Source organism: Drosophila arizonae, chromosome 3 (genome assembly GCF_054131065.1).
Source record: "Drosophila arizonae isolate 15081-1271.41 chromosome 3, UAZ_ARI_1.0, whole genome shotgun sequence".
Classification (NCBI taxonomy): domain Eukaryota; kingdom Metazoa; phylum Arthropoda; class Insecta; order Diptera; family Drosophilidae; genus Drosophila; species Drosophila arizonae.
In genome coordinates, this window is record NC_142923.1 from 31,054,298 (window position 1) to 31,079,284 (window position 24,987).

At 45.3% G+C, this 24,987-nt stretch overlaps 1 protein-coding gene across 15 annotated transcripts in view; it reads left to right on the forward strand.

The window, feature by feature from the left end:
• Nucleotides 1-24,987, forward strand: part of mthl15 (methuselah-like 15) — a 177,360-nt gene that overhangs the window by 31,561 nt on the left and 120,812 nt on the right. Inside the window, exon 1 of one of the 15 annotated variants that reach the window (XM_089464906.1) lies at nt 8,063-8,244. The exons of the other annotated variants lie outside the window; for them this stretch is intronic. Within the exon in view, the coding sequence (XP_089321032.1) occupies nt 8,121-8,244 (124 nt within the window). The 5' untranslated portion in view covers nt 8,063-8,120. Of the gene's footprint in view, nt 1-8,062; nt 8,245-24,987 lie in introns of those variants that run through there. 15 annotated transcript variants of the gene reach the window in all.

The window sequence follows — 24,987 nt, forward strand, 5'->3', positions numbered from 1 at the left end:
AATTTCAAAGTTTCATGAAGATCGTATGTTCACAAAAAAGTTATTAAACAATTAAGTTCTCATAGTAAGCGCACATTGCCTCCCATGCGTGTTTATGCTTTTGTGTGTATGTGTTTTTTTATACCGTGAACCCATGAAAATGGGAAATCAGGGTATTATGGTTTCGTGAAAAGTATGTAAATGGCAGAAAGAATCATCGCAGGCCCCATAAAGTATATATATTCTTGATCAGGGGCTGAGTCGATATAGCCCTGTCCGTCTGTCCGTCCGTATCAGCAAAAGGATCTCAGAAGATATAAGAGCTAGAGATCTGAAATTTGACATACATACTCGTATATTCCATAGGCAGTACAAGTTTATCATATTTTTTCGATAACTCGTCCGATAACTTTTTTATCGAGATTAATCGAAAAATCGACATTGTTTTTTCAGCCTAATTTGAACTTCAGACTTCAAATTTGCGTTTTATATAAAGTTAATGGATACCAAGATTTTGTAATTTACAGATTTTGGATACCACGCCCCATTCGCTCGCATTTCAAGTACTACAGACTTGTGCTTTGGAATGTACACACATTTGAACATTATGATTACGTTCTAAAAGTTTCATTAAGATTGTACGTCTACAAAAGAAATTATTCAACAAATAAATTCCTATAATGTTGACCACACTGCAGCGCCGCCCAATCGCAGTCGCTGCTTACTGCGCAGTTAGCAGAGCGCGTGCTTATAAGTGCATGTGTATGTATGTGTGCATAAAAGAAGTCCAGAATGATTAGAATATCAGCTTGGAGGGTTCAGGGTATCTCCCAGTCGAGCAGTCTCGACTGGAGCCTTCTTACTTGTTTTATATTCGTTTATTGACAATCTTATTATATTACAAGTTGCAAGTTGAGTGGTGGCTCTTATAGCGCGCGATGCTTGCGGGACGGCCGTAAAGCATTGCTTCGCAAGCACTATGCGCTACCTTAGCCTGGGACAGCTCGTCTTCTTATTCGCTCGACTCTGCGCAGCTCCATCATCACTGTGGCCGCGAACGTGCTTGTTAGCTCCCAAGCTTCCTCCGATTCCAGCATGGCGTTGCCTATGTTGTCCGCTCTGATGGAGTGGCCCAGTGCCTCTTCTAGACGACGCCTCCGCTCCAGGAACCGTTCACATACGAAAATGATGTGGTTGGCGTTTTCCACATGCCCGCACCAGGGCACTCGTCAGTTTCCTCGTGACCAAAGCGCTTCAAATAGCTCCGAAAGCAGCCATGGCCCGAGAGGATCTGCGAAAGATAGAAGTTAACTTCGCCGTGTTTGCGGTTAACCCAGGGTTCGAGCTCCGGGATGAGCTTGTGCTGAGCTATTCCACTTCCTTTGCCATCGTGCAATGCTGTTCGCCCTGATAGCGTTGTGTCGCACAGGCGTGTGCGAATTCCACTCCACGGCTTCGGCGACCAGGTACTCCAGTGGCACCATGCCGGCTGAGACTGTATGAGTTCTTCCTCTGAATTAGCTCTTTATTATCTCTTTTAGATATTATATTATTATTAGAGATCATATCATATCCCAACAGCTGTGTTGAAGGCGTTCTTAACGTCGAGGGTCGCGATGATGCAGTATTGCTTCGTCTCGTGCCTCCATCTGGTGCCTTGGATGGCTGAAGTTGCCAAGCCAACAACTTTTTCTAGAGCATCTGTTGTTGACCGGGCCTTCCGGAATCCAAATTGATTTAGTGATAGGCAATAGTAATCTCCAGTCTAGAGCAGATCAATTTATCAAATACCTTTCCTATGGTGTCTGAGAGGCAGATCGGTCTTTATGAAGATGGCTCGTCTGGTGGTTTGCCAGCCTTGGGTAGCAATACCAGGTTCTGGGTCTTCCATTTTGCAGGGAACGTCTCTTGGATTAAGCATTCGTTGAATAATTCGGCGAACGTACTAGGGTGCAAGGCAAGGGCTACCTTTAGCGCACGATTTGGGATCCCGTCCGGCCCTGGAGCTATGTTGGTTCTAAGACTTCTGTGAGCTACTTAGATTTCTTCGTCTGTAACTAAAACAATTTGAGTGCTCGTTGAGCCCTGATTAGAAGACTCGGACTCCGGGGCATAAATGGAGCTTAATCTTTCTGGAAAGAGCGTTTCCACAATCGATTTAAGCTCCAGACGATCCGTCGGCTGCACCTGTTTATCTGCGTATAGTCTTTTAACTACTATCTTATATGCCCTGCCCCAAGGATCATATTCGGATGAGTCGCACAACTCTATAAACCAGTCTCTTTTGCTTGCCCGAATGGCCTTCTTCAACTGTCTTCTGGCTGCCTGGTAAGCTAATTCTTTGTCACCTATTTGTGCAACATGCTGTTATTGCAGGCACTCTGTATTTGGGCCACCATTTCTCGTGCTCTGGCCTCTGCATTACCAATTGTGCCCAGAGACTGAATGGCCTCTGAAAAAGCCGCGGGATCAAAAGTATCCAGCCGATACGATTCCCTCCACAAGGTTGACGCCCTGGCAGGTGGCTCACCTATTGTGAACAGAAGTGCCGTATGATCGCTGCCCGTATAGCTATCGCAGTGGCTCCATGTTGCTTCCCGAACAAGGGATGAAGTGACACAAGTAATGTCAATTACAGATCCGTATCCAGCCCGACTGAAGGTGAACTCGTAGCCAGTGTTGAGCATTGCAACATCTAGTGACGCGAAAATCTCCAGTAAGATACGGCCTCTCGCATTTGTTGTGTGGCTACCCCATTCTTACGCCCATGAGTTACCAAGCTACTTTTTGGTGGCTTGGTGCATGCTTTTGCACTGTGACCCATCTCTCCACACCTGAAACAGGCGCCCTTTAGGTCACAGTCGCTGCGAAAGTTTGCTGCCATATGACCGTAATCGAGGCACTTGAAACAGCGTTTAGGCTGTTCCACGGCTCGGATACGGCATACAACCCATCCAATTCTGATTTTGGACAGCTCGAGCAGAGTTTTGGCTTTTCCAATTGGAAGAGCAACTGTAGCTCTTTGCTGTCCACCAAAAGCCGGTCGAAGCGACTTGATAGCCTCAATGGGGAGTGAGCTATCCTTCAACTCCGCCCTAATTGACTCCAAGCTCTCCTCTTTGCTCGCTAACTCATCTAGGTCGCGAATCTGAATTGGAACCGATTCGGTAAGTGTTTTAACTACCGCTCGGTCACCCAAGGCCTTGCCTGCAGCTTCGTGAAGGACCATGGGGCTATGCTCCTGCTTTCTGCTCAGTTGCAACGAAAGGTCCGCCTTAGCTGTCTTCCTAATGCCTTGAACGTCGCCGCTCATTTGCTTTAAATTTGGGTCGGTCTTGACTACCTGATTTGAACTTTCAGCTGTAGCCCGTACAGCCATTGGTTCTTTTGGGTTCGCTGCGCCTTTATTATTGGGCCTCGGCTTTTTTGAGGGTGTTTACCTCTGATCGGTGGCAACTTCCCTCGACCGCTTGGGCGTATTGCTACCTGAGATCGCGCTAGTGCTCGCTTTCTCCACTACTTTCTGGAGCGGCATGGTCTGCACCTCGCAGTTTTTAACCGGTTGCAGAGCTTTTCGGCCGTCTTATGGAGATTGACCATCCTAGCCAGCTCTAGAGTAACTCCTATTTGGGCTAACGCTTCTTTTAGTGACTTGGGCGACTGGCATTCAGCCACTGGGGACTGATTAAAGGTCGACGGCTGCGGCAGCGCCCTCTGTTGTTGCTGCGGTGATCGCTGCAACGAGGAACGACGCGCGAATGCTTGCAGCTCATCCTCCATCCTGGCATCCATTTTTTGGTCCGACTACAACGACGTGAAGCCTGTAGTGGGCAATGGCTACTAATATAATTTGAGTTTACAGACCGCAGTATGTTAAGCTCAGCTTAACTACAGCAAGAGCCCGAAAGTATGCACCACTTTTAGTAACTGCGTCTTCACTCCAGATGTTAGGTTGCTGTCTTTGCTAAGACTTAGCAACTCACCAAAGTTAGTGAGCAGCTGATTGTCCGCTGCAATTTCCAGCACTACTAACAGTTGTTGGAGTGAATGCACCTGATTTTTATTAATTGCGCAAGTGTGACGCCTAGTGACAAAACTTTTCGCACTTGAAAAAGAAAAGGAAAGAGAAAAGCCCTGACGCCAAAACAATGACGCTATTGCCCCTCTCTCTTGCACCACTGGATTCTATCACCGGGGTACTCCACGAACCGCCGCGCAGTTAGTCTCTGGTAGCTTTCGATGTCGCTGGATACGTCCACTTTCGCAGGGAAAAACTCGGTACAAGCTATAGTCAACGATGGATCAAAATAACATCGACCGCACTCCACGAAAACGCAACTCGAACTCGAACTATGTGTGTGTAAATGTTTGTATATGTGTGTGTGTGTGTGTGTGTGTGTATGTGAGTGTGTGTGTGTGTATGTGAGTGTGTGTGTGTGTATGTATGTACGCCTGTGTGTGCGTGTGTGTGTCGTGTTTCTTGTGTAAGCTGAAAGACGCGAAAAATTATTGAAATAGGTATTACCCCAAGGGTTCAGGGGATCTCGTAGTCGAGCAGTCTCGACTAGAGCTTTCTTACTTGTTTTTTTTTATGTCCATATATATAGAGCGGATATCGAGCTTATCACCAAAAATCGATATCTCATTCCGTTGTTTTTTTTTATCGATAAGAAACTGTAAAATTATATCTTCTACATCTTTAGAGTTAGAGCTTCCAAATTTTTAATGTAGATGAATTGTAATTTAAAAAATTTCGATTTTGGCTAAAACTTATCTCTAACCCTTATAGCCTCAATTATAAATTTGTAAAAAGCGTATTTCAAATACTAAACACTTTTGCTTTAGCAAACATTTCATTATTACAATCATGATCTGACAGTTTCATGAAGAAAGTCCATCCACATGAAAAGGTATTACACAATTAAGTTCGAGTAGTAAGCCCACATTGCAGCCAGTGCGTGCTTATGCGTTTGTGAGTGTGTGTGTGTAAGTTTGTATGGGTGTGTTCGTGTGTGTGTGTTTCTTGTGTAAGTAGAAAGACGCGAAAAATGATTGAAATGGATTTTGCTCGAAGGGCTCAGGGGATCTCATAGTCAATCATTGTCGACTAGAGCTTTCTTACTTGTTTAATTCAATTAGTATACCCATATAAACACATTTAAAACGGAAAATCAGGGTATACTGTTTGTGTTAAAAGTATGTAACTGGCAGAAAGAGGCGTGGCAGACCCTCTAAAGTTTATATATTCTTGATCAGGGCGACGAACTCGGTGGATTTGGCTCTGTCCGTATGTATGAACGCACCCGCGCCCCTATATCAACCTCCTATCCATCAGTTTGTAAAAGGCGTATTTCAAATATTAGAGACTTATGCTTTGTAAAATTCATGCATATCCATGTTATAATTATAATCTGAAAGTTTCATGAATATAGTCCATCGACAACAAATATTATTAAAAACATAAATTTCCATAGTAAGCCTACTGTTCATGAACATGCATGAACATAGAAATATGATAAGTTTGGGAACATACCCTCTACGCACTTAACAGCTAGCATACATAAAATAGATTATATAGGTGGCAAGTGTGAACTGTCAGACTAGAATAAATATGACTCTGACCCTTAGTGAAAGAATGTGTAAGAGACAAACGCTGAGCTTTACAACCTCAGCAATGGGATAATAATAGCTAATAGACCCACGCGGAGCCTTACAAACTCAGCGATAAGATAAGATAATGTAATAGACCAATGCTGAGCCTTACACACTCAGCAATTTTTTTTTTCCTTTTTTTTTATTTGTGGGTTGAGGTAGGAAAAAATGCTTTCTGCACTGTCAGTCAGGTCGTCACTCTGACCGACTAAAAAGTCCTCCTCTTCTGGGGCTCGAATCCACCTTGGAACCAAGAGTTATCTCGCATTAACCTTTAAGGTGGAACCCCATATTGTGCTCTAAATGAGCGTTGCCCTCTGTGTGCCTGCGTCCAGGTCATGTTTTTTCCGCCGCAGAACCTTTTCGGCGAAGTCATAGACTTTTTTCCAAGCATCTTTGCTGCTGCACATTTGCTGTACTAACGTCTCTACTTTGACTTCACCGACTGTTTCTGCCAGGTCGATTCTTTCTTCCGACCAGAAGAAAGTGTGTTTTGCATCGTCCATTGCATTTTCGCAGTAAATACAGCTGGATTCAGCAGTTTTCCCCATCTTATTTAGATACTTTCGAAAGTATCCATGTCCGGAGAGTAGTTGTGTCAAATAGAACGACGTTTCACCGTGTTTTCTATTTATCCACTTCTCTAGATCGGGGATTATTCTAGCGGTCCATCTTTCATACCTTTCGCATGACCATCTCGCCTTCCACGAGACTATGGTTTGCTGTCGTATACTCTTTGCCGCCTGTTCTGAGAATTCTCCTCTTTGCCGAAGATTCCATAATTTTTTGCGCTGTTGGGCAAGCAAGTCAACCGGTATGACTGCTGCTATCACAGTCACGGCAGCCCCGGAGACTGTGCGGTACGCCGATGTTATCCTTAAGGCTGCTCTTCGTTGCACTGATAACATCGGTTTTCGCCTTACATTCGCCTTTAAGGTGTCCGCCCATACTTCACTTCTATATAGCAATATTGCATTTGTCGCTTCCATGAGAAGTCTTCGTTTTCCTGCCGTCGGGCCGTCAATGTTTGCCATCAGTCTGCTCAAAGACCCCGTTGCTGTCGCTGTTTTCCACGTGGCATGCTTCAGCTGTTCCCAAAAGGTAAGTTTACTGTCTAGTCTAACGCCTAGATAGTTCACTGTCCTCTGAGTCCTTATAAGGTTTTCGCTTACTCGCATCTCTATTTCGGTTGGGATCTGCTTCCCCGTGAACAGAAGTAACTCTGTTTTATGGGTGGCAAGTTCCAATCCTCGAGAGCTTAGCCATGTCTGCGTGCGGATCATGACTTGGGTAAGTCTCTTTTGGGCCTCTACGGTGTTTCTGGCAGTAATAACGGCTGCGACATCGTCGGCATAACCAATTAGAAACGCGTCTTCAGGCATTTCCAGTCTTAGGATGTCGTCGTAGCTAATATTCCATAGGTCTGGTCTGCAGCTCCTCCAGTCACTCTATATCGTTTCGTAGCAGTCTGTGTGGAATACAGGAGTGTTCGATCCTGCAAATAGCTCCTGATCATATTCATCAGGTACTCCGGTATATGGAAACGATGCTCCAAGGAAGTAAGCATATCGGTCCATCTTACACTATTAAAGGCGTTTTTAACGTCCAGCGTTGCTAGCAGGACCACTGGGCGCGAGTATGGATTTCCTCTTTGCGTAGCTCTGGCTGCCTGAACCACTTCATCGATAGCTCCAATTGTGGGTTTTTCAGCTCTGAACCCGTGTTGCCTGGGGCTAAGTCCTCCAGCGGCCTCTACTGCGGCGAGTAGTCTGGTTCTTATGAACTTTTCTAACAGCTTCCCCGCTGTGTTTAGCATACACAATGGGCGATAAGCCGAAGGTGTGTTGGGATCGCCTTTGCATTTGCTAATGAGCACCAGTCTCTGTTCTTTCCACGCTTCTGGGAATATCCTTTCTTTTAGACTTGCGTTATACATCCTAAGTAGAAAAGTAGGCCGTCCTGGTGCTATCACCAAATAGTGTTTTCATTATGTGATCCATCGTTTTATCATCCCCGCTTGGCACTGCTCCATAGTTTCTCAGCTTTTTAATGACTATCTTGCAGCCAAGTCCCCAAGGATCTTTATTTATATTTTTGCAGATGTTTTTCCTCTTGTCATGCTTACTGCGTGTGATAGCAATCGACAGTTCTTTTCTCGCAATCTTAGCTGCTAACGCTTCCGTCATAAAATTTCCAGAGCGTCGTGCCCTTGTTAGCCTTCTTCTATATTGTATGCATACTTTCCTTTTTTTGCAATATTGTGGTGTCACCCCAGATCACGCCACTTTACCGTTTTTATGGACACGAACGGTAGAAAGGCCCCGCTCCAGAGCCGAACAGGCCCCGTTACCACACGAAGCAGGGCCTGTGGCTGGGGTATAAAAGGCCACTGGCAGCTCCATATGGGGATTAAAAGACCGTAAACGAGATATAGAGTGAAAAGAGTCCCGAGAGTAAAAGTGATAAGTGAAAGTCAACGCGAGTGGCAGATGACGTCGAAGGACTCCCAGGACATCGTGGGAACAGCAAGGACATCCAGAGGAAATCCTTGCAACGACTATCACAGGATAAGAGGCAATCAGGATCGCCAGCGGCACCCTATACATCTTATAGGTATTTTTTACTTGCATAATTTTTGTGATATATAAAGGCTGCATCCTTTTAAATGGATCCATTTAACCAGTATATGTATGAAAGTATGCTTATTATAAATGGGAAATCAGGGTATAATGGTTTTGTTAAAAATATGTAACAGGCAGAAGGAGGCGTGGCAGACCCTACACAGTATATATATTCTTGATCAGGGCGACGAGATGAGTCGATTTACCCCTGTCCGCCTGTCTGTCTGTCTGTCCGTCCGTTTGTCTACCCGTCCGTATATTTCCACGCGTCGATTTCAGAAGATATAAGATTTTTTCAAACGTACATATATATAGCGCGGATATCAAGTTTATCTCTAAAGCGATAACTCTTCCGGTTATTATAACCGTCCGTCCGTTCGTTCGTATGAGCGAGCCGATCTCAGAAGATATAAAAGCTAGAGAGCTGAAATTTTTTCGATAACCCATCGGTATCGTGAATCATCGAAGAATTGATTTTGTTTTTCCAGACTACTTTGAACACTTTTAGATCCGGAGACTTCAGATTTACTGTGTATTTAAATTAGATGATTACAAAGATTTTGTAATTTACAGATTTTGGATGCCACACCCCCTCGCTACAAACTTGTAAAAAACTTATTTCATAATAGAGAATTGTACTTTGGAGTGTACACGCATTTAATCATATGATTACGCTCTGAAAATTGTATTAAGATTGTCCGTCTACAAAAAAATGATTCAACAAATAAATTCTCAAAATATTGTCCACACTGCAGAGCAGCTCAAACGCAGTCGCTGCTTACTGCCACTGACCAGAGAGCACATAGACTAGACATGTAGTACAAAGTTTTTCAACACCGAAAAATCTGACTCCTAGGGCCTATCAATTTCGTATTTGCTCGGCTCTTCACTTTTTAGGTTCGGGCTACGAAAATATGCGAAGGTACAATCATTCCGCTTCATGCGCTCGACCGAGATGGTCAAATGTTGAATAAAAGATGCCTCTATGCTCAATTTTTGTTCTTGCTCTCTCGCTCTCTCTGCTCTCTGCTCTCTCAATATGTATATGTATGTATGCATGTGAGCACAAGCAGCAGCTAACGAAAATTGAAATTTCTTCGCGTTAGACTGCCGTTTCTTCTCTTACATGAAGAGTATTCCGAACTCTTCAAGCCGTTTGCCATGCGTTTTCGTTATTATTTGTGGGAAGGGTATGAAAGCGTTGGTGCGCATATTGAAAATGTTTTCGCGATTAGCATGCATACACACTCGCTTGCTATATGTACTATGAGCATTTGTATGCCTGTGTGCAAAGCTCTTGCCGCCTGTAGCAATTTTACAGTCCAGCATTTGCATTTGGTCGATCTTGTGAAGTCCTCACATACATATGTATGTATGTATGTATATACATTTGATTGTGTGTACGCATGGGAAGCGATGCTCACAATTATGGGATATCACTTGTAGAAGCATTTGTATGCCTATGTGCGTGTGTGTATGTGTTTGTTTGTAGGCATGGAACATGAACATTGGCGTATGCCTAGCACAACTTAGAATGGTGTGAACGATTTTGGGTTTTAATTGGAGAATCGCGTTTACATTTATGTAGCTGACTAACTAAAGGAAAAAGTGATCTTCCCATTGAAAAAATTGAGATTTCGTCGCAGTAAGAACCCATATCTTCCCTTCTGAGTAAAGAGTATTCCGAACACTTCAAGCCGTTTGCCATGCGTGTTTATGCTTTTGTGTGTATGTGTTTTTTTATACCGTGAACCCATGAAAATGGGAAATCAGGGTATTATGGTTTCGTGAAAAGTATGTAAATGGCAGAAAGAATCATCGCAGGCCCCATAAAGTATATATATTCTTGATCAGGGGCTGAGTCGATATAGCCCTGTCCGTCTGTCCGTCCGTATCAGCAAAAGGATCTCAGAAGATATAAGAGCTAGAGATCTGAAATTTGACATACATACTCGTATATTCCATAGGCAGTACAAGTTTATCATATTTTTTCGATAACTCGTCCGATAACTTTTTTATCGAGATTAATCGAAAAATCGACATTGTTTTTTTCAGCCTAATTTGAACTTCAGACTTCAAATTTGCGTTTTATATAAAGTTAATGGATACCAAGATTTTGTAATTTACAGATTTTGGATACCACGCCCCATTCGCTCGCATTTCAAGTACTACAGACTTGTGCTTTGGAATGTACACACATTTGAACATTATGATTACGTTCTAAAAGTTTCATTAAGATTGTACGTCTACAAAAGAAATTATTCAACAAATAAATTCCTATAATGTTGACCACACTGCAGCGCCGCCCAATCGCAGTCGCTGCTTACTGCGCAGTTAGCAGAGCGCGTGCTTATAAGTGCATGTGTATGTATGTGTGCATAAAAGAAGTCCAGAATGATTAGAATATCAGCTTGGAGGGTTCAGGGTATCTCCCAGTCGAGCAGTCTCGACTGGAGCCTTCTTACTTGTTTTATATTCGCTTATTGACAATCTTATTATATTACAAGTTGCAAGTTGAGTGGTGGCTCTTATAGCGCGCGATGCTTGCGGGACGGCCGTAAAGCATTGCTTCGCAAGCACTATGCGCTACCTTAGCCTGGGACAGCTCGTCTTCTTATTCGCTCGACTCTGCGCAGCTCCATCATCACTGTGGCCGCGAACGTGCTTGTTAGCTCCCAAGCTTCCTCCGATTCCAGCATGGCGTTGCCTATGTTGTCCGCTCTGATGGAGTGGCCCAGTGCCTCTTCTAGACGACGCCTCCGCTCCAGGAACCGTTCACATACGAAAATGATGTGGTTGGCGTTTTCCACATGCCCGCACCAGGGCACTCGTCAGTTTCCTCGTGACCAAAGCGCTTCAAATAGCTCCGAAAGCAGCCATGGCCCGAGAGGATCTGCGAAAGATAGAAGTTAACTTCGCCGTGTTTGCGGTTAACCCAGGGTTCGAGCTCCGGGATGAGCTTGTGCTGAGCTATTCCACTTCCTTTGCCATCGTGCAATGCTGTTCGCCCTGATAGCGTTGTGTCGCACAGGCGTGTGCGAATTCCACTCCACGGCTTCGGCGACCAGGTACTCCAGTGGCACCATGCCGGCTGAGACTGTATGAGTTCTTCCTCTGAATTAGCTCTTTATTATCTCTTTTAGATATTATATTATTATTAGAGATCATATCATATCCCAACAGCTGTGTTGAAGGCGTTCTTAACGTCGAGGGTCGCGATGATGCAGTATTGCTTCGTCTCGTGCCTCCATCTGGTGCCTTGGATGGCTGAAGTTGCCAAGCCAACAACTTTTTCTAGAGCATCTGTTGTTGACCGGGCCTTCCGGAATCCAAATTGATTTAGTGATAGGCAATAGTAATCTCCAGTCTAGAGCAGATCAATTTATCAAATACCTTTCCTATGGTGTCTAAGAGTAAATTAGGTCTGTATGAAGATGGCTCGTCTGGTGGTTTGCCAGCCTTGGGTATCAATACCAGGTTCTGGATTTTCCAGGCCGCAGGGAACGTTTCCTGGATTAAAAAGGCATTGTATAGTTCAGCAAACGTACTTGGGTGCAAGGCGAGGACTAGCTTTAGCGCACGATTTGGGATCCCATCCGGCCCTGAAGCTGAGTTTGATCTAAGATTTCTGAGAACTAGTTTTTCTTCGTCCGTAACAAAGAAAACGTGGGTGCTCGTTGAGTCTTGGTACGCAAACACGGACTCAGGGGCATGAATGGAGCTTGATCTTTCTGGAAAGAGTGTTTCCACAATCGATTTAAGCTCCAGACGTACCGTAGCCTGCACCTGTTTACCTGCGTATAGTCTTTTAACTACTATCTTATATGCCCTGCCCCAAGGGTCATATTCGGCTGAGTCACACAATTTCAGGAAGCATTCTCATTTGCTTGCCCGAATAACTTCTTTAACTGTCTTCTAGCTGCCTGGTAAGCTAATTGCTTTTCAAAAAACGTAGACTTACCGCGAGCCCGTTGGTAGCTTCTTCACGCCTGAATGAATTTGGGTCGAATGTCACCTATTTGTGCATTCCACCAACACATAGGCTCTTGTTGTCGCGTGAACTGCTTGCGGCAGTGTGCTTGTGTGATTCTTGTGTAAGCAGACGCGAAATATGGTTGAAATAGCTATTCTCGAAGGGTTAAGGGGATCTCGTAGTCGAGCAGTCTCGACTAGAGCCGACAAAAATTGAAATTGTATAAAATGCATATATGTAAGTATACATGTAAAATTTGGAGACTCTAGCTTTAAAGTTGGAGGAGATATAATTCTATAACTGAATTTCGAAAGGTTTTTTATCGATAAAAAAATAGCAGGATGAGTCATCGATAAACCCAATATCCGCGCTGTAAATACCGACATTAAAAAAAAATTCTTTCTGCTTACACAAAGCACACACACAAACACAAACACGCACAAACAAACACACATACACGCACACAAGCACCCACGCCTAAGCACGCATGCACTGCAAAGTGCGCTTACTATGAGAACCTTATTACTTAATAACTTTTTTTGTGTGAAACTCGTAATTATAACATGAATATGCATGTATTTGCCAAAGCATAAGTCTCTAGTGATTGAAATACGACCTTTACAAACTTAAAAGTGAGTGGGTGGATATAGGGACGGGGGTAAATTTTAACAATAACCGAATTTGTATAAAATGCATATAAATGAAAATTCAAAATTTGGAGACTGTAGCTCTAAAGATGTCAGTCTACCCAGGGTTTTCTCACAAGAAATTTATTTTTATGTAATAGTGTGACACCAGGGGGGGGGGGGGGGGGGGAATATCTAACGTTATTAGCCGGGAAATGGGAGAGGGAGGGGGGGGGGAAATATAATATGGGGACCGCCACTCACGTGTACCTTTTCTTCTCCAGCGCCTTCTCACCCCTTTTCTTTTGCCTCGTCGCCGTCAAACTTTGCTCCAGTTGCCGTTTATTCCAATGAAAGTCGTCGATCTCTTTCCGTATTTCTTTCTTCTTTTATTCAAAATGTCACTTAACCTAGCCGCGTTTCACAAGATTCCACTACGCTCTTAAATTTAAAAGAACTCTATCACCTTTTTCTTCGCGGTCAATCGCTCCTTCTCGCTACTCAATCCCGACTCGACTAAAAAACTCTCTCTTTTCTTGCGCTCGCCCAAAGCGCTCGGCGTCGGCGACGCAACTCTCCGCTCACAACTCTCCACGCAGGGTTGCGCCGCCGATCGCCGATAAATCGTCAGCGCTTTGGGCGGCATTTTCAAATATCAATTCAAATGTCAAAATTATATCAAATACTAATTTTTACTTAATTATCACTAACTTAATTCCTAACTGCTACAGCTAAATCTTACCGACTAAAAAACTAACCCTAATTAAACCTACTTAATTTACTAACTTAACTCTAAATCTTTGACTACAAAATAAACTAACTATTTAATAAATTCCGATAACAATTCAATAACAACAAACGTTTCTTCGATTCCAATAAAAATAAACATTTCTTCATTTCAACCCAAAAATAAACATTTCTTCATTCTCTTAATTCCAACTCGTAAATCAACATCTCCTCTCTCTTTCATAAAAAATAAACATTCTTCATCTCAAATAATCGTGAGGCGGTAACTGGGGCGCCTCCTCACACTCCCCCCCCCCCCCCACTTACTTAATCAAGGAGACGACCACGGCTCCTGTGGCCGCCACCGTGACATTGTAGACTCCGGCGTCCGACGTCACTTTGAAGCGCGTGCGGCGATGTCGGCGACTGCAAACCTCCACTTCCCTCCTCACCAGCTCTACTACTTCTTCGGCTAGAACCGTGCCCTCCGGGCGCACTGTCCAGTCCCGTGGGATGGACACGAAGCCCTCTCGTCCCGCACTATCCTCTGCTCTTGACTGGGACGCCTCGTCTGCTTGCCATCCATCGAGGACATCATCTAGCTCCCTCCGATAGCTCGACCCCGCCAGACGGGGATCATCTAGTTTCCGCCATTTTGGCCGCGGCTCGGCGTCGCTTGCTGGTCGTCTCCGTCGGTCTGCCCTGCCACTGCTCGACGCTCCTTCGGCGTTCGGGGATCTGGCATCTCGATCCCGGCGGCCTGCACCCGACTGTCGACTCGTGCGCTCCGGACGATAGACCGGCTGGGCCAATCCACGCCTGTTCTCGACGGCCCCCGGAACATAGCGAAACGCGACCCGCGCGGAGTCGCGGCATCGGTTATCGCCTCGATCGTCCTCTAATCGGCGCCGTGGAGTCGGCATCGGCTCCGCATCCTCTCGCCGCTCGCCCCTCCTCGTCCAAAGCTTCTCTGGCTCTCCGGCTTCCGCTCGCGACGCCACCCTCGAGGCAGGATTTGGGGCGGAGGGACAGCGTTCCCTGCCGCCTCCTACCTCGCGTGGCGGGAGCCGGTCGGCGACCTCTTCCGCGTTGCTCTCCTCCTCGCGTTCATCTGCAGCCCACGGCATCGGGCTGGCCCAGCACTCTAACTCCTCGTCTGTTGAGATACTGTGGCCCTCCATCTGGGACGGAGTCGGCGAAGTGGGAGTAGACGCCGGTTCTTCCACGTGCGGTGGAGTCCGCTGCACTCCAGGCGCTTGTACATATATTGTGGTGAAACTTCCCTTCAGCACCATAATTGCGTCCTCCAAGGCCACCGACAAGTCAATAGTGGAGTGATGGATGGAAGGGACAGGACCGGTGCGTGGCTGCCTCTCCCACGACGACCCTTGAGGAAATGCCTCCTCCCATTCCTCGTCACTACTGACAGTGATCACGTCGTCTTTCACTTCGCTTATCTGTGGGAATTAGAACATTAATATTCCCTCTCTCTCGGATCTCTTCTTGACCAAAACAGTTAATGCGTTAGTGTGAGATTAGTGAGGTTTTTCCAAAGAGGTGGTAGAGGGGATAGCGGGGTTTCATGCAATCGAGTCTCTTTCATTCGAGCGGCGTGCCAATGCTCGATTTAAGCCGATCGAATCTTCCTTCCTCTCCCGTTTCCTCTCTCAGCATCGTCTCGCCGTTCTCCTCCTCCTCAGTGTAGAAAGGCTTAAGCTGGGAAAGGTTGGCCACCCTCTTCCTTCGTTCGCCCGCTCGAGCGAGTCGCACCACGTTGGGGGAGATAAAGTGGACGACCCTGTAGGGGCCCTCGAACTTGGGGGCCAATTTCGCCGCGAAGCCCTCCGCTGCGCTGGACAGCTGGTGCTGCCGCAGCAGAACCATCGACCCTAGCGCGGGTCTCCACTCTCGTCGGCGCAGGTTGTAATACCTGCCTTGGTCCTTCGACGCCTTTTGCACATTATTACGGGCCACTTCGAAGATTTCTTTCATCGTCTCTTTCTTTGTCTCTAAGTCGACTTCCCTCGTTGCCGACGCGGGAGTGACCTCGTCGTAAAGGGTAGACGGGAGGCGAGGCTCTCTACCCATCATCAGGAACGCAGGCGTGAATCCAGTAGAATCCGCGACACTAGAGTTGATCGCTAACGATATCTCTGGTAGCAGCACATCCCACGAGTTCTGATGTCCCTCGATGTACTGGGCTATCATCGTTTTTACGGTGCGATTGGTCCTCTCGGTCGGATTTTCTTGCGGGGAGTACGGGGCAGTGAACTGTAGCCGCACCCCCAAGGACTCCATGTATGACCGAAATCCCTTACTCGCAAACTGCGCGCCGTTGTCACAGACGAACATCTTGGGGACTCCGAATCGAGCCAAAATGCGCTCCCTGAAAGCCGCTTGCAGCAACGCCGCGGTTGCCCTCTTCAACGGCACCAGCTCCACCCATTTGGCGAACGCATCATGGAACACAAGCAACATTGTGTTCCCGCGCTTCGATCGAGGCATGGGACCTACGAAATCCGCGCACAGAATCGATATGGGCTCCACTACTTGCCTGGTCAGCATCTGACCCGCTGGTTTGCGTTGCTCGCTCTTAAACTTTTGGCACTCCTCGCATCGCTTCACATATAGAGCCGCTTCCCGGAACATCCCCGGCCAGTAGTATCTTTGCGCCAGCCTCATGACCGTCTTCCTCACGCCTTGATGCCCCGCTGTGGGAGCGTCATGGCATTCTTGCAGCACTCTTTTCCGCTGGTGGGTTGGGACACACAATTTCCAGGGAATGTAGTCTTCGTCGTCCACCCGGTGGCCAAGATTACGGTACAGCTGCCCGTTCTCCTCAACGTAATCTTTGAACTTCTCTGGATCCTCCTTGATCCTCCCACGCATCCTCGCTAAGCACTTGCAAGGGGGATTGGTCTCCATCATTCGCTGGCAGCTTTCCACAGGTTGGCGAGAGAGTGCGTCGGCCACCACATTTAGTTTCCCTCGTCGATAGCGGATGTCGAATTGGAACTGCTGCAGCTCCAGTGCCCACCTCGCGATTCTCCCTGTGGGGCTCTCTATTGAATTAAGCCACTTCAATGCCAAGTGATCTGTAACTACCTCAAATCGATAGCCTTCGAGGTAGCAACGCATTTTCCTGATAGCCCAGACAATTGCTAGGCACTCCTTTTCTGTAGCTGAATAATTGAGCTCCGCTTTCAACATCTTCCGACTAGCGTACGCAATCACCTTTTCCTCGCCTTCGACCTCCTGTGTGAGCACTGCGCCCAAGCCGTAGTCGCTGGCATCCGTCTGTAGTACGAACCTCGCTGAAAAATCGGGACACGCCAACACTGGCGCGGTCGTGAGGCTCTCTTTGAGTTGCTTCAATGACTCCTCTTGCTCGTCGCTCCATTCCCATTTGTGGCCTTTCTTAAGGAGTCTCGTCATTGGTTCCACCATCGACGCAAAGTTTGGCACGAATCGCTTGTACCACGATGCCATTCCCAAACACTGCCGCAGTTCTTTGAGAGTCGATGGTGTCGGGAAGCGGCGGATCGCCTCGACCTTCGCGGGACCTGTGCGTATCCCTTCTTCGCTGATGACATGCCCGAGATAGACCAACCTTTTCCTGAAGAAGCTGCATTTCTTCCGGTTTACTCGAAGGTTGGCTTTCCTCAATCGGCGGAAAACTTCCCTCAAGTTCTCCACATGCTGCGCTTTCGTGGCGCCGATCACCACAATGTCTAAGTATGCAAAAGCATGCGGCTCCATGTCCGGTCCTATTACTGTGTCCAACGCCCTTTGGAACGTAGCGCCTGCTGAATGTAAACCAAATGGCATCACCCGCCATTGGAATAACTCTCTCCCCGGGACCGTGAACGCCGTGCATTCTCTACTATCTGCTGCCATGGGGATTTGCCAATATCCACTCTTCAAATCCAGGGTGGATATGTATCGTGCGTGTCTCAGCCTCTCGAGAATGTGATTGATACGTGGAACGGGATAGGCGTCGGGGATTGAGTGTGCATTCAGCTGCCTATAGTCCACACACATGCGCCAATCTCCGGTCTTCTTCTTTACCAGAACGATAGGAGCGCTATGCGGGCTCCGCGACGGCTCGATGGCTCCAGCTCTAATCAATTCGTCTACCTGTTCGTCAATTACCTTCCTCATAGCCGGATTCTTGGGATAATATCTTTGCTTAAGAGGCTTATCATCCCGCATCCTTATGCTATGCTCGGCGATATTTGAAACTCCGTCGAGCCTCTCGAAAAGCGCCAGCTCCGCTTCCAGGAACTCCTTCAGCTCGTCCTCCAGGTCCTCTGGCCACCCCGTGTCGTCGGGGGAAGGCTCTGTATTCTCCTCATCCTCTTCTTGGTATATTGGACGCTGCGGTGACTGACTACTCCGAATTTCGTCGACATCCTCCGCCTCCAATCCCACCAACCTAACTTCTGGGGGACGCTCCTCTAGTCCTTCCTCCAAATCCTTTGCCCTCGCTAGCTGGGGACACCTCCCGGGTTCTCTTTTCGGGATCTCGCGCCATCTCTTGATCGGCCGGGCCGGTGGTCCACCGCCCTGCGACGTGCCCTGCCCATCGATCGGCAATCCTCCGCCCGTTGACGCCGCGCCCCCTTTCTGCGTCGGGGACCAACACGGTGCCTCGGGGCCTCTCTTCCGTTCCTTTTCGCGAATCCTCGATCGAGCAAGCGACTGTGGCCCTCCAGACTGGTCGCTCTCTTTCGATTCATGCGGTCCGCTTCTCAGGGACGTCTCTTCGTTCGGCTCCTCCTTCATCCTCATGATAAGCGCTGCGTTGCCACAACTCAATGTGGTGTCCATAGCGCACAAGAAGTCCATCCCCAGGATAAGGTGGTCCAGCATCGCCGGCATGACGAGCAATGTCATCCTTGCAACCTTTCCTGCGAGACTCACCTCCACACTTATCCTCTTCGTTATCTCCAGCGTGGATCCATCAGCCAATCTAATCCGGAACTGCATCTCCTGGATCTCGCCTCGGATCGCCTGCCTGCGCACACAGTCTTCGCTTATGCAACTGCGTGTGGCCCCGGTGTCGATTGTGGCCGTCATCGCTCGACCCCCAATCACCACCGCCGCGACGATCCTCCCCTCCTCCACCGAAAGTGGATTCTTCACCTCATCTTTGCTATCTAAGCGGCGCCGCCCCGCTCCAGCGGGGGGCGCCCCATTCCGTTTCCCGCGTCGTCGCGCTCGCAGCATTCCCGCATGCTTTTACCTTTCTTTCCACATCGCTGGCAGGATAGTGCTTGCCCGCTTTGGCATTCGCGCGCGAAATGACCTACTTGCCCGCAGCGATAGCAAGTTCGTCGTGTCGCCGTTCCAGACTCGCCCTCCTGCACCATCATCCGGTGGACAGCCTCTTGGGATACCGCCGTGGGCGCCATCGCTGCTCCTGCTGCTTGACCTCTGACTTGGGATCCCGGCGTCTGTGTGCGGAAAGGGTTGTGTGGTCGATTTTCCGCCGGCTTCGACCATGCTGTCTTCGTCCTATCTGCCACAGCCTCTCTGCCTTGTTCCCTCCTCTGACCTTGGACATTCTCAAACTCGGCTGCCATCTGCGTGAGTTGTGTCAGCGTGACAAAGTCATGACGCCTCACGTACAACCGATAGTCCGGGGCCGCGTTCTCATATGCTCGATACAGTTCCTGCGCCGCGCTATATCGTGCCTGCCGCATCAACAACCTAAGCTCGATTAGGTAGTCCTTGAAACTTTCTCCTTCTCTCTGATGACGCGACCTTATTTGATCCTCCAGGCGTTCGAAGTACTGCGGGGGGAGGAAGAAATCCAAGAATTCCCTCCTGAAATCGGCCCACGAAGAATCTCTCAACCCGCTGGTCAAGAACCACTTCGCCGCCTTATCCGCGAATACCTCGCTCATCGCTCGTGGCATCTGATCTAGCTCGATGCCGTAGGTGATCGCCCTCTCTTCCATGATCTCCACGAAGCCCAACGGGTCCGTTCGGCCATCATAGCGAATGCCCCATTTACGAACCGGTTCGGCGACCCCCCAGGGTGGGGACCTCTCTAACGGGATCGTAGGCGCGGGGACTTGTCGGCCAGTCTTCGGAATTGTCGCTACCGCCTCGTCTTCTCCAGTGTTGCCAAACTCCTTCCGCTCCTCACGACGTCGCACCGCCGCGCTGTTCGCCATGGGTACTCTCAGTCTCAGGGACTCTGTTTGAACGGGACCTTGTTCTTGAACCTTTTGCAAATCCGGCTCCGATTTTTGATAAGCCCGGCTGCCCATGCTTGGCGCATGGCCTCCTAGAGTGAACTCGGACCCTTTCGCGAAGCGCTTCTCGATCTCGGCTAATCTCGCTTTGGCCTCCGCCGAATAGTTGTTGCTCTGTATGAACGTAGAGAGCCTTTTCCTTAGATCCTGTACTCTGCCCTCAGCATCCAGGCCGAACTCTCGCACTATCGTGATCAGCTCCTCCTTGCACCGCTGGTAGATCCACCCGACGCTCAATCCTGGGTTATGATATTCGGCGTCCTCCATCTCGAATGCTTATTTATTCCTCTCGGTTTGTTCAGCTCTTAATACTCTACTGTTGTTTTTTTTTTTTTTTTTTTTTTTTTTTTTTTTTACAATTCCGCTTGCGTTTATCGTCTTATTATTATCTTATTTCCTCTTAACCTACCCTTTGATCACTTATTCTAATTTTACTGTATTCTCTTTATTTCTTCTTATTTTATTTTATTTTATTTTTTTATTTTATTTTTTTTTAATGTTTAAGTGCCTTTACTTCATCTCCTCTTCTCATCCCCGTATTTACTTTCAGTTAGATCTTCCTCGTTCATTCGTTTCATTCCTTTTCGCTTCCTTTTTATACGCATTTAATTCCTTTTCCCTTCGTTTAACTTGCTGTATTTCATCTTCATTCCCACACTTTTATTTTCCTTGATCGTTTTCTTTCGATACCTTTGTTTAATTTCTTCGTTGCTTCACTCCATCTTCATTATCGAATCTTGCCCTTCTTCATTTCCTACTTGTTTCATCTCTCTTCACTTTACACCTGCTACATTCTTGCCTCGTTCTCTTTACCTTACCTCCCCACTTCTTGAATACTTCCCGCTTCACCCTGCTTTATTCCGATGCGCTCCGCCTTGTTTATTTGTTATATTTCATTTATTTATTTTATTTATTTTATTTTATTTATTTATTTTATTTTATTTATTTTATTTTATTTTATTTTATTTTTATTTTATTTTATTTATTTTACTTTATTTATTTTATTTTATTTTATTTAATTTTATTTCTTTTATTTATCTTTCGTTCTTTTATTTTCTTTTATTTTATTTACTTTTCTTTTCATTCTTTCTTTTCTTTTATTTTATTTTCTTTTCTTTATTGTATTTTATTTTCTTTTTTTTATTTTATTTTATTCTATTTTATTTTATTTTCTTTTATTTATTTTATTTATTTTATTTTATTTTTTTCTTTTTTATTTATTTTATTTATTTTATTTTATTTTTTTATTTTATTCGGATATGCCCTGGGTAGGGTATCACGAAATAACGCACGGGTAAGCGAACTATAATAGACGAGCTGCATAGTGGGGGCCCCAAGCCACCAAAACAACCGGACGAATCTCGATGCAATGCGTTTTCATACCCCACATGTCGCATATTGCCCTACGTAGGGTACAGCGGACCCACGTAACGGACAAACGGCCAAAAGTTGACCCTCACCTCTTTCTCTCACTCGCCTATGCGCTCACATATGCGTATATGTATGCATACAGCGAATAGCGAGAGTAAAAAAAACGGACAAAGCGCGTATATATGTATATGCACTCTAGTCTGCATGCATATATATATGTTTGCATATAACTACAGACATGCACACAAACATACATACATATATGCAAATACGTATACTCATATATTGGCGAATAAATATGCACAAAATCGACGCGCCGAAATTCGAATTAGACGCGCAATTCGTCTTTTTACCGTTACCAGTATACTCTACTTTTTCTTTTCTCACTCGCAAGATACACTCGACTTGCCACTCAGAGAAGATATTCACATGTCAAAATCAACCACTACTTGCACATATAACAATATTCTCGGGTATTTACTCGCACATACATACCCATATACCATTACACTCCTTCATGCATATACGCTTATATGCACCCCATATATATATTTACTTCAATATACCATATATGTTAATTCCGACATATAATATATTTAATCAACTACCACCAAAACCAGACATATAAGCAATGAGTAAATACGCGATGAAATGTAAGCAACCAAACGGATATACCCCACAGCGATCGCGCTGTCCAGGGTATAAAGATTCAAAAGCGACGAGAGAAGAAAACCAACGGTAAAACGATTATGGCGCCGAAAAGTACAGCTTGCGCCAAAATCGTTAAACACCCACGCACATATGTATATACAGTTTGACACGAAAGTGTTTTCACATGGGGAAAAAAAAGCATTTTTGTTCTTTGGCATTAAAAAAAACTGCTAAATGTGATATTTCTAATTTTTTTTAAATTACATTATGTTTTTCAATTTGTTGTCTTACAAAAATAACTTTAAAAAAATTAAAAAACTTTAAACATAGGCTTAAATAACAATAACAACATAAAAGATATTCAAATTCAACTGACACGAAAGTGTTATTCTTTATTTCTTCTTACTGCTAAATTCGTATTTACCGTTGTTTTCGGCGATTTCAATGTGCACAGCTGTGGCTAATGCTATGTTCTGAACAATTTCGTCATATTTTGTAAGAATCGATTCAATCTTCAAAAAATTTAAACCAATTAAGAATACCAGGGAAGCGATTGTCATTTGACATGATTCAATTGGTTTATTATAACCACTCCATAGGAAAATCAGTGGCGGAGATATCAGAAATGTTTATAATATCGAAGAGGACCATTTACAATATTTTAAGCCGCGCAGAAAACAATGAAACACTGGAGCCAAGACATTCAACTGGACGACCTCGGGCGTTAACAGATAGGGCCGAGCGTATTCTGGCCAGGAAAGTTAATGATAACCCAACAATTTCGACCAGAACGCTTGCCAGGGAGCTGCAGGAAGAATGTCGTATTGACATATCCCGCGAAAGTGTCCGCAGAGCCCTAAAAAGGAACGAGTTTGCATCCCGAGTTGCGCGGAAAAAACCATTGTTGTCGTCGAATCATGAGAAAAGACGTCTGACATTCGCCAGGTTGCATGTGGGACATGTGGATTCATATTGGGATGAAACCATATTTTGTGACGAGACGAAGATGATGTATTACAACGATGGACCCAGCCGTGTTTGGAGAAAGCCGTTGAAAGCCCTTGAACGGAAAAATATAATTCCCACTATTAAGTTCGGAAAACTTTCAGTGATGGTCTGGGGGTGTATTTCTAGTAAAGGAGTTGGAGAATCGTGCTTTATCGAGAGTACAATGGATGCGAAACAGTATTTGGAGATTTTACGCACGAATCTAGTGTCCAGTGCCCGCAAGTTTGGATTTTTTAGGGATGGTAAACCAACATTTAGGTTTTACTAAGATAATGACCCCAAACACAAAGCTAACATAGTTAGGTGCTGGCTTCTCTACAATTGTGCAAAGGTGTTGGATACTCCTGCACAAAGTCCCGACCTTAATCCCATAGAGAATCTGTGGGCTGATCTCAAAAAAAGGACAGCCAAGCGACGTCCAACAAACAAAAGCGATTTGAAAGCCTGTATATTAGAGGAATGGGAGAAGACACCGGTGGAATATGTGCAAAAACTAATCAATTCCATGAGTAGACGGTTGGAAGCGGTCATTGAAGCCAATGGGGGTCATACTAAATACTAATTTTGATACTTAATATAATTAATAGTGCCTTATTTTGAATACTTTATTTTTGTGCAAACACTTTCGTGTCAGTTGAATTTGAATATCTTTTATGTTGTTATTGTTATTTAAGCCTATGTTAATAGTTTTTTAATTTTTTTAAAGTTTTTTTTGTAAGACAACAAATTGAAAAACATAATGTAATTTAAAAAAAATTAGAAATATCACATTTAGTAGTTTTTTTTTAATGTCAAAGAACAAAATTGCTATTTTTTTCCCAAGTGAAAACACTTTCGTGTCAAACTGTATATATACACATAAATTTTCTACTCTTCTCGATCAAGATTTTTAAGGTTTTATATATCAAAATATAGCACTTTTATATATTTATTATAATTTCCGCCGTTTCCCCTCGGCCATACGATACACCGCGCACCTCCCTGTGTCCCTGCTCGGGCGCCACTTGTAAAGTAGTAAATTTAAATGCTGGGGTAGACTCAGTCTACCCAGGGTGTTCTTACAAGAAATTTATTTTTATGTAATAGTGTGACACCAGGGGGGGGGGGGGGGGCGCATATCTAACGTTATTGGCCGGGAAATGGGAGAGGGGGGGGGGGGAGATCTAATATGGGGACCGCCACTCACGTGTACCTTTTCTTCTCACCCCTTTTCTTTTGCCTCGTCGCCGTCAAACTTTGCTCCAGTTGCCGTTTATTCCAATGAAAGTCGTCGATCTCTTTCCGTATTTCTTTCTTCTTTTATTCAAAATGTCACTTAACCTAGCCGCGTTTCACAAGATTCCACTACGCGCTTAAATTTAAAAGAACTCTATCACCTTTTTCTTCGCGGTCAATCCTTCCTTCTCGCTACTCAATCCCGACTCGACTAAAAAGCTCTCTCTTTTCTTGCGCTCGCCCAAAGCGCTCGGCGTCGGCGACGCAACTCTCCGCTCACAACTCTCCACGCAGGGTTGCGCCGCTGATCGCCGATAAATCGTCAGCGCTTTGGGCGGCATTTTCAAATATCAATTCAAATGTCAAAATTATATCAAATACTAATTTTTACTTAATTATCACTAACTTAATTCCTAACTGCTACAGCTAAATCTTACCGACTACAAAACTAACCCTAATTAAACCTACTTAATTTACTAACTTTACTCTAAATCTTAATGACTACAAAATAAACTAACTATTTCATAAATTCCGATAACAATTCAATAACAACAAACGTTTCTTCGATTCCAATAAAAATAAACATTTCTTCATTTCAACCCAAAAATAAACATTTCTTCATTTTCTTAATTCCAACTCGTAAATCAACATCTCCTCTCTCTTTCATAAAAAATAAACATTCTTCATCTCAAATAATCGTGAGGCGGTAACTGGGGCGCCGCCTCACAAGATATCATTTTAAAACTGATTTTCGATCGGGATGAGTTTTCGATTTTTAATGATAAACTCGATATCCGCGCTGTAATTACGAAATTATTAATTACGGCAAATTTTGGGCTGATGATAGACGAAAATACTGAGAAAGAATTGAGTTCCGCGACGCACGCACACAAAAGCACATA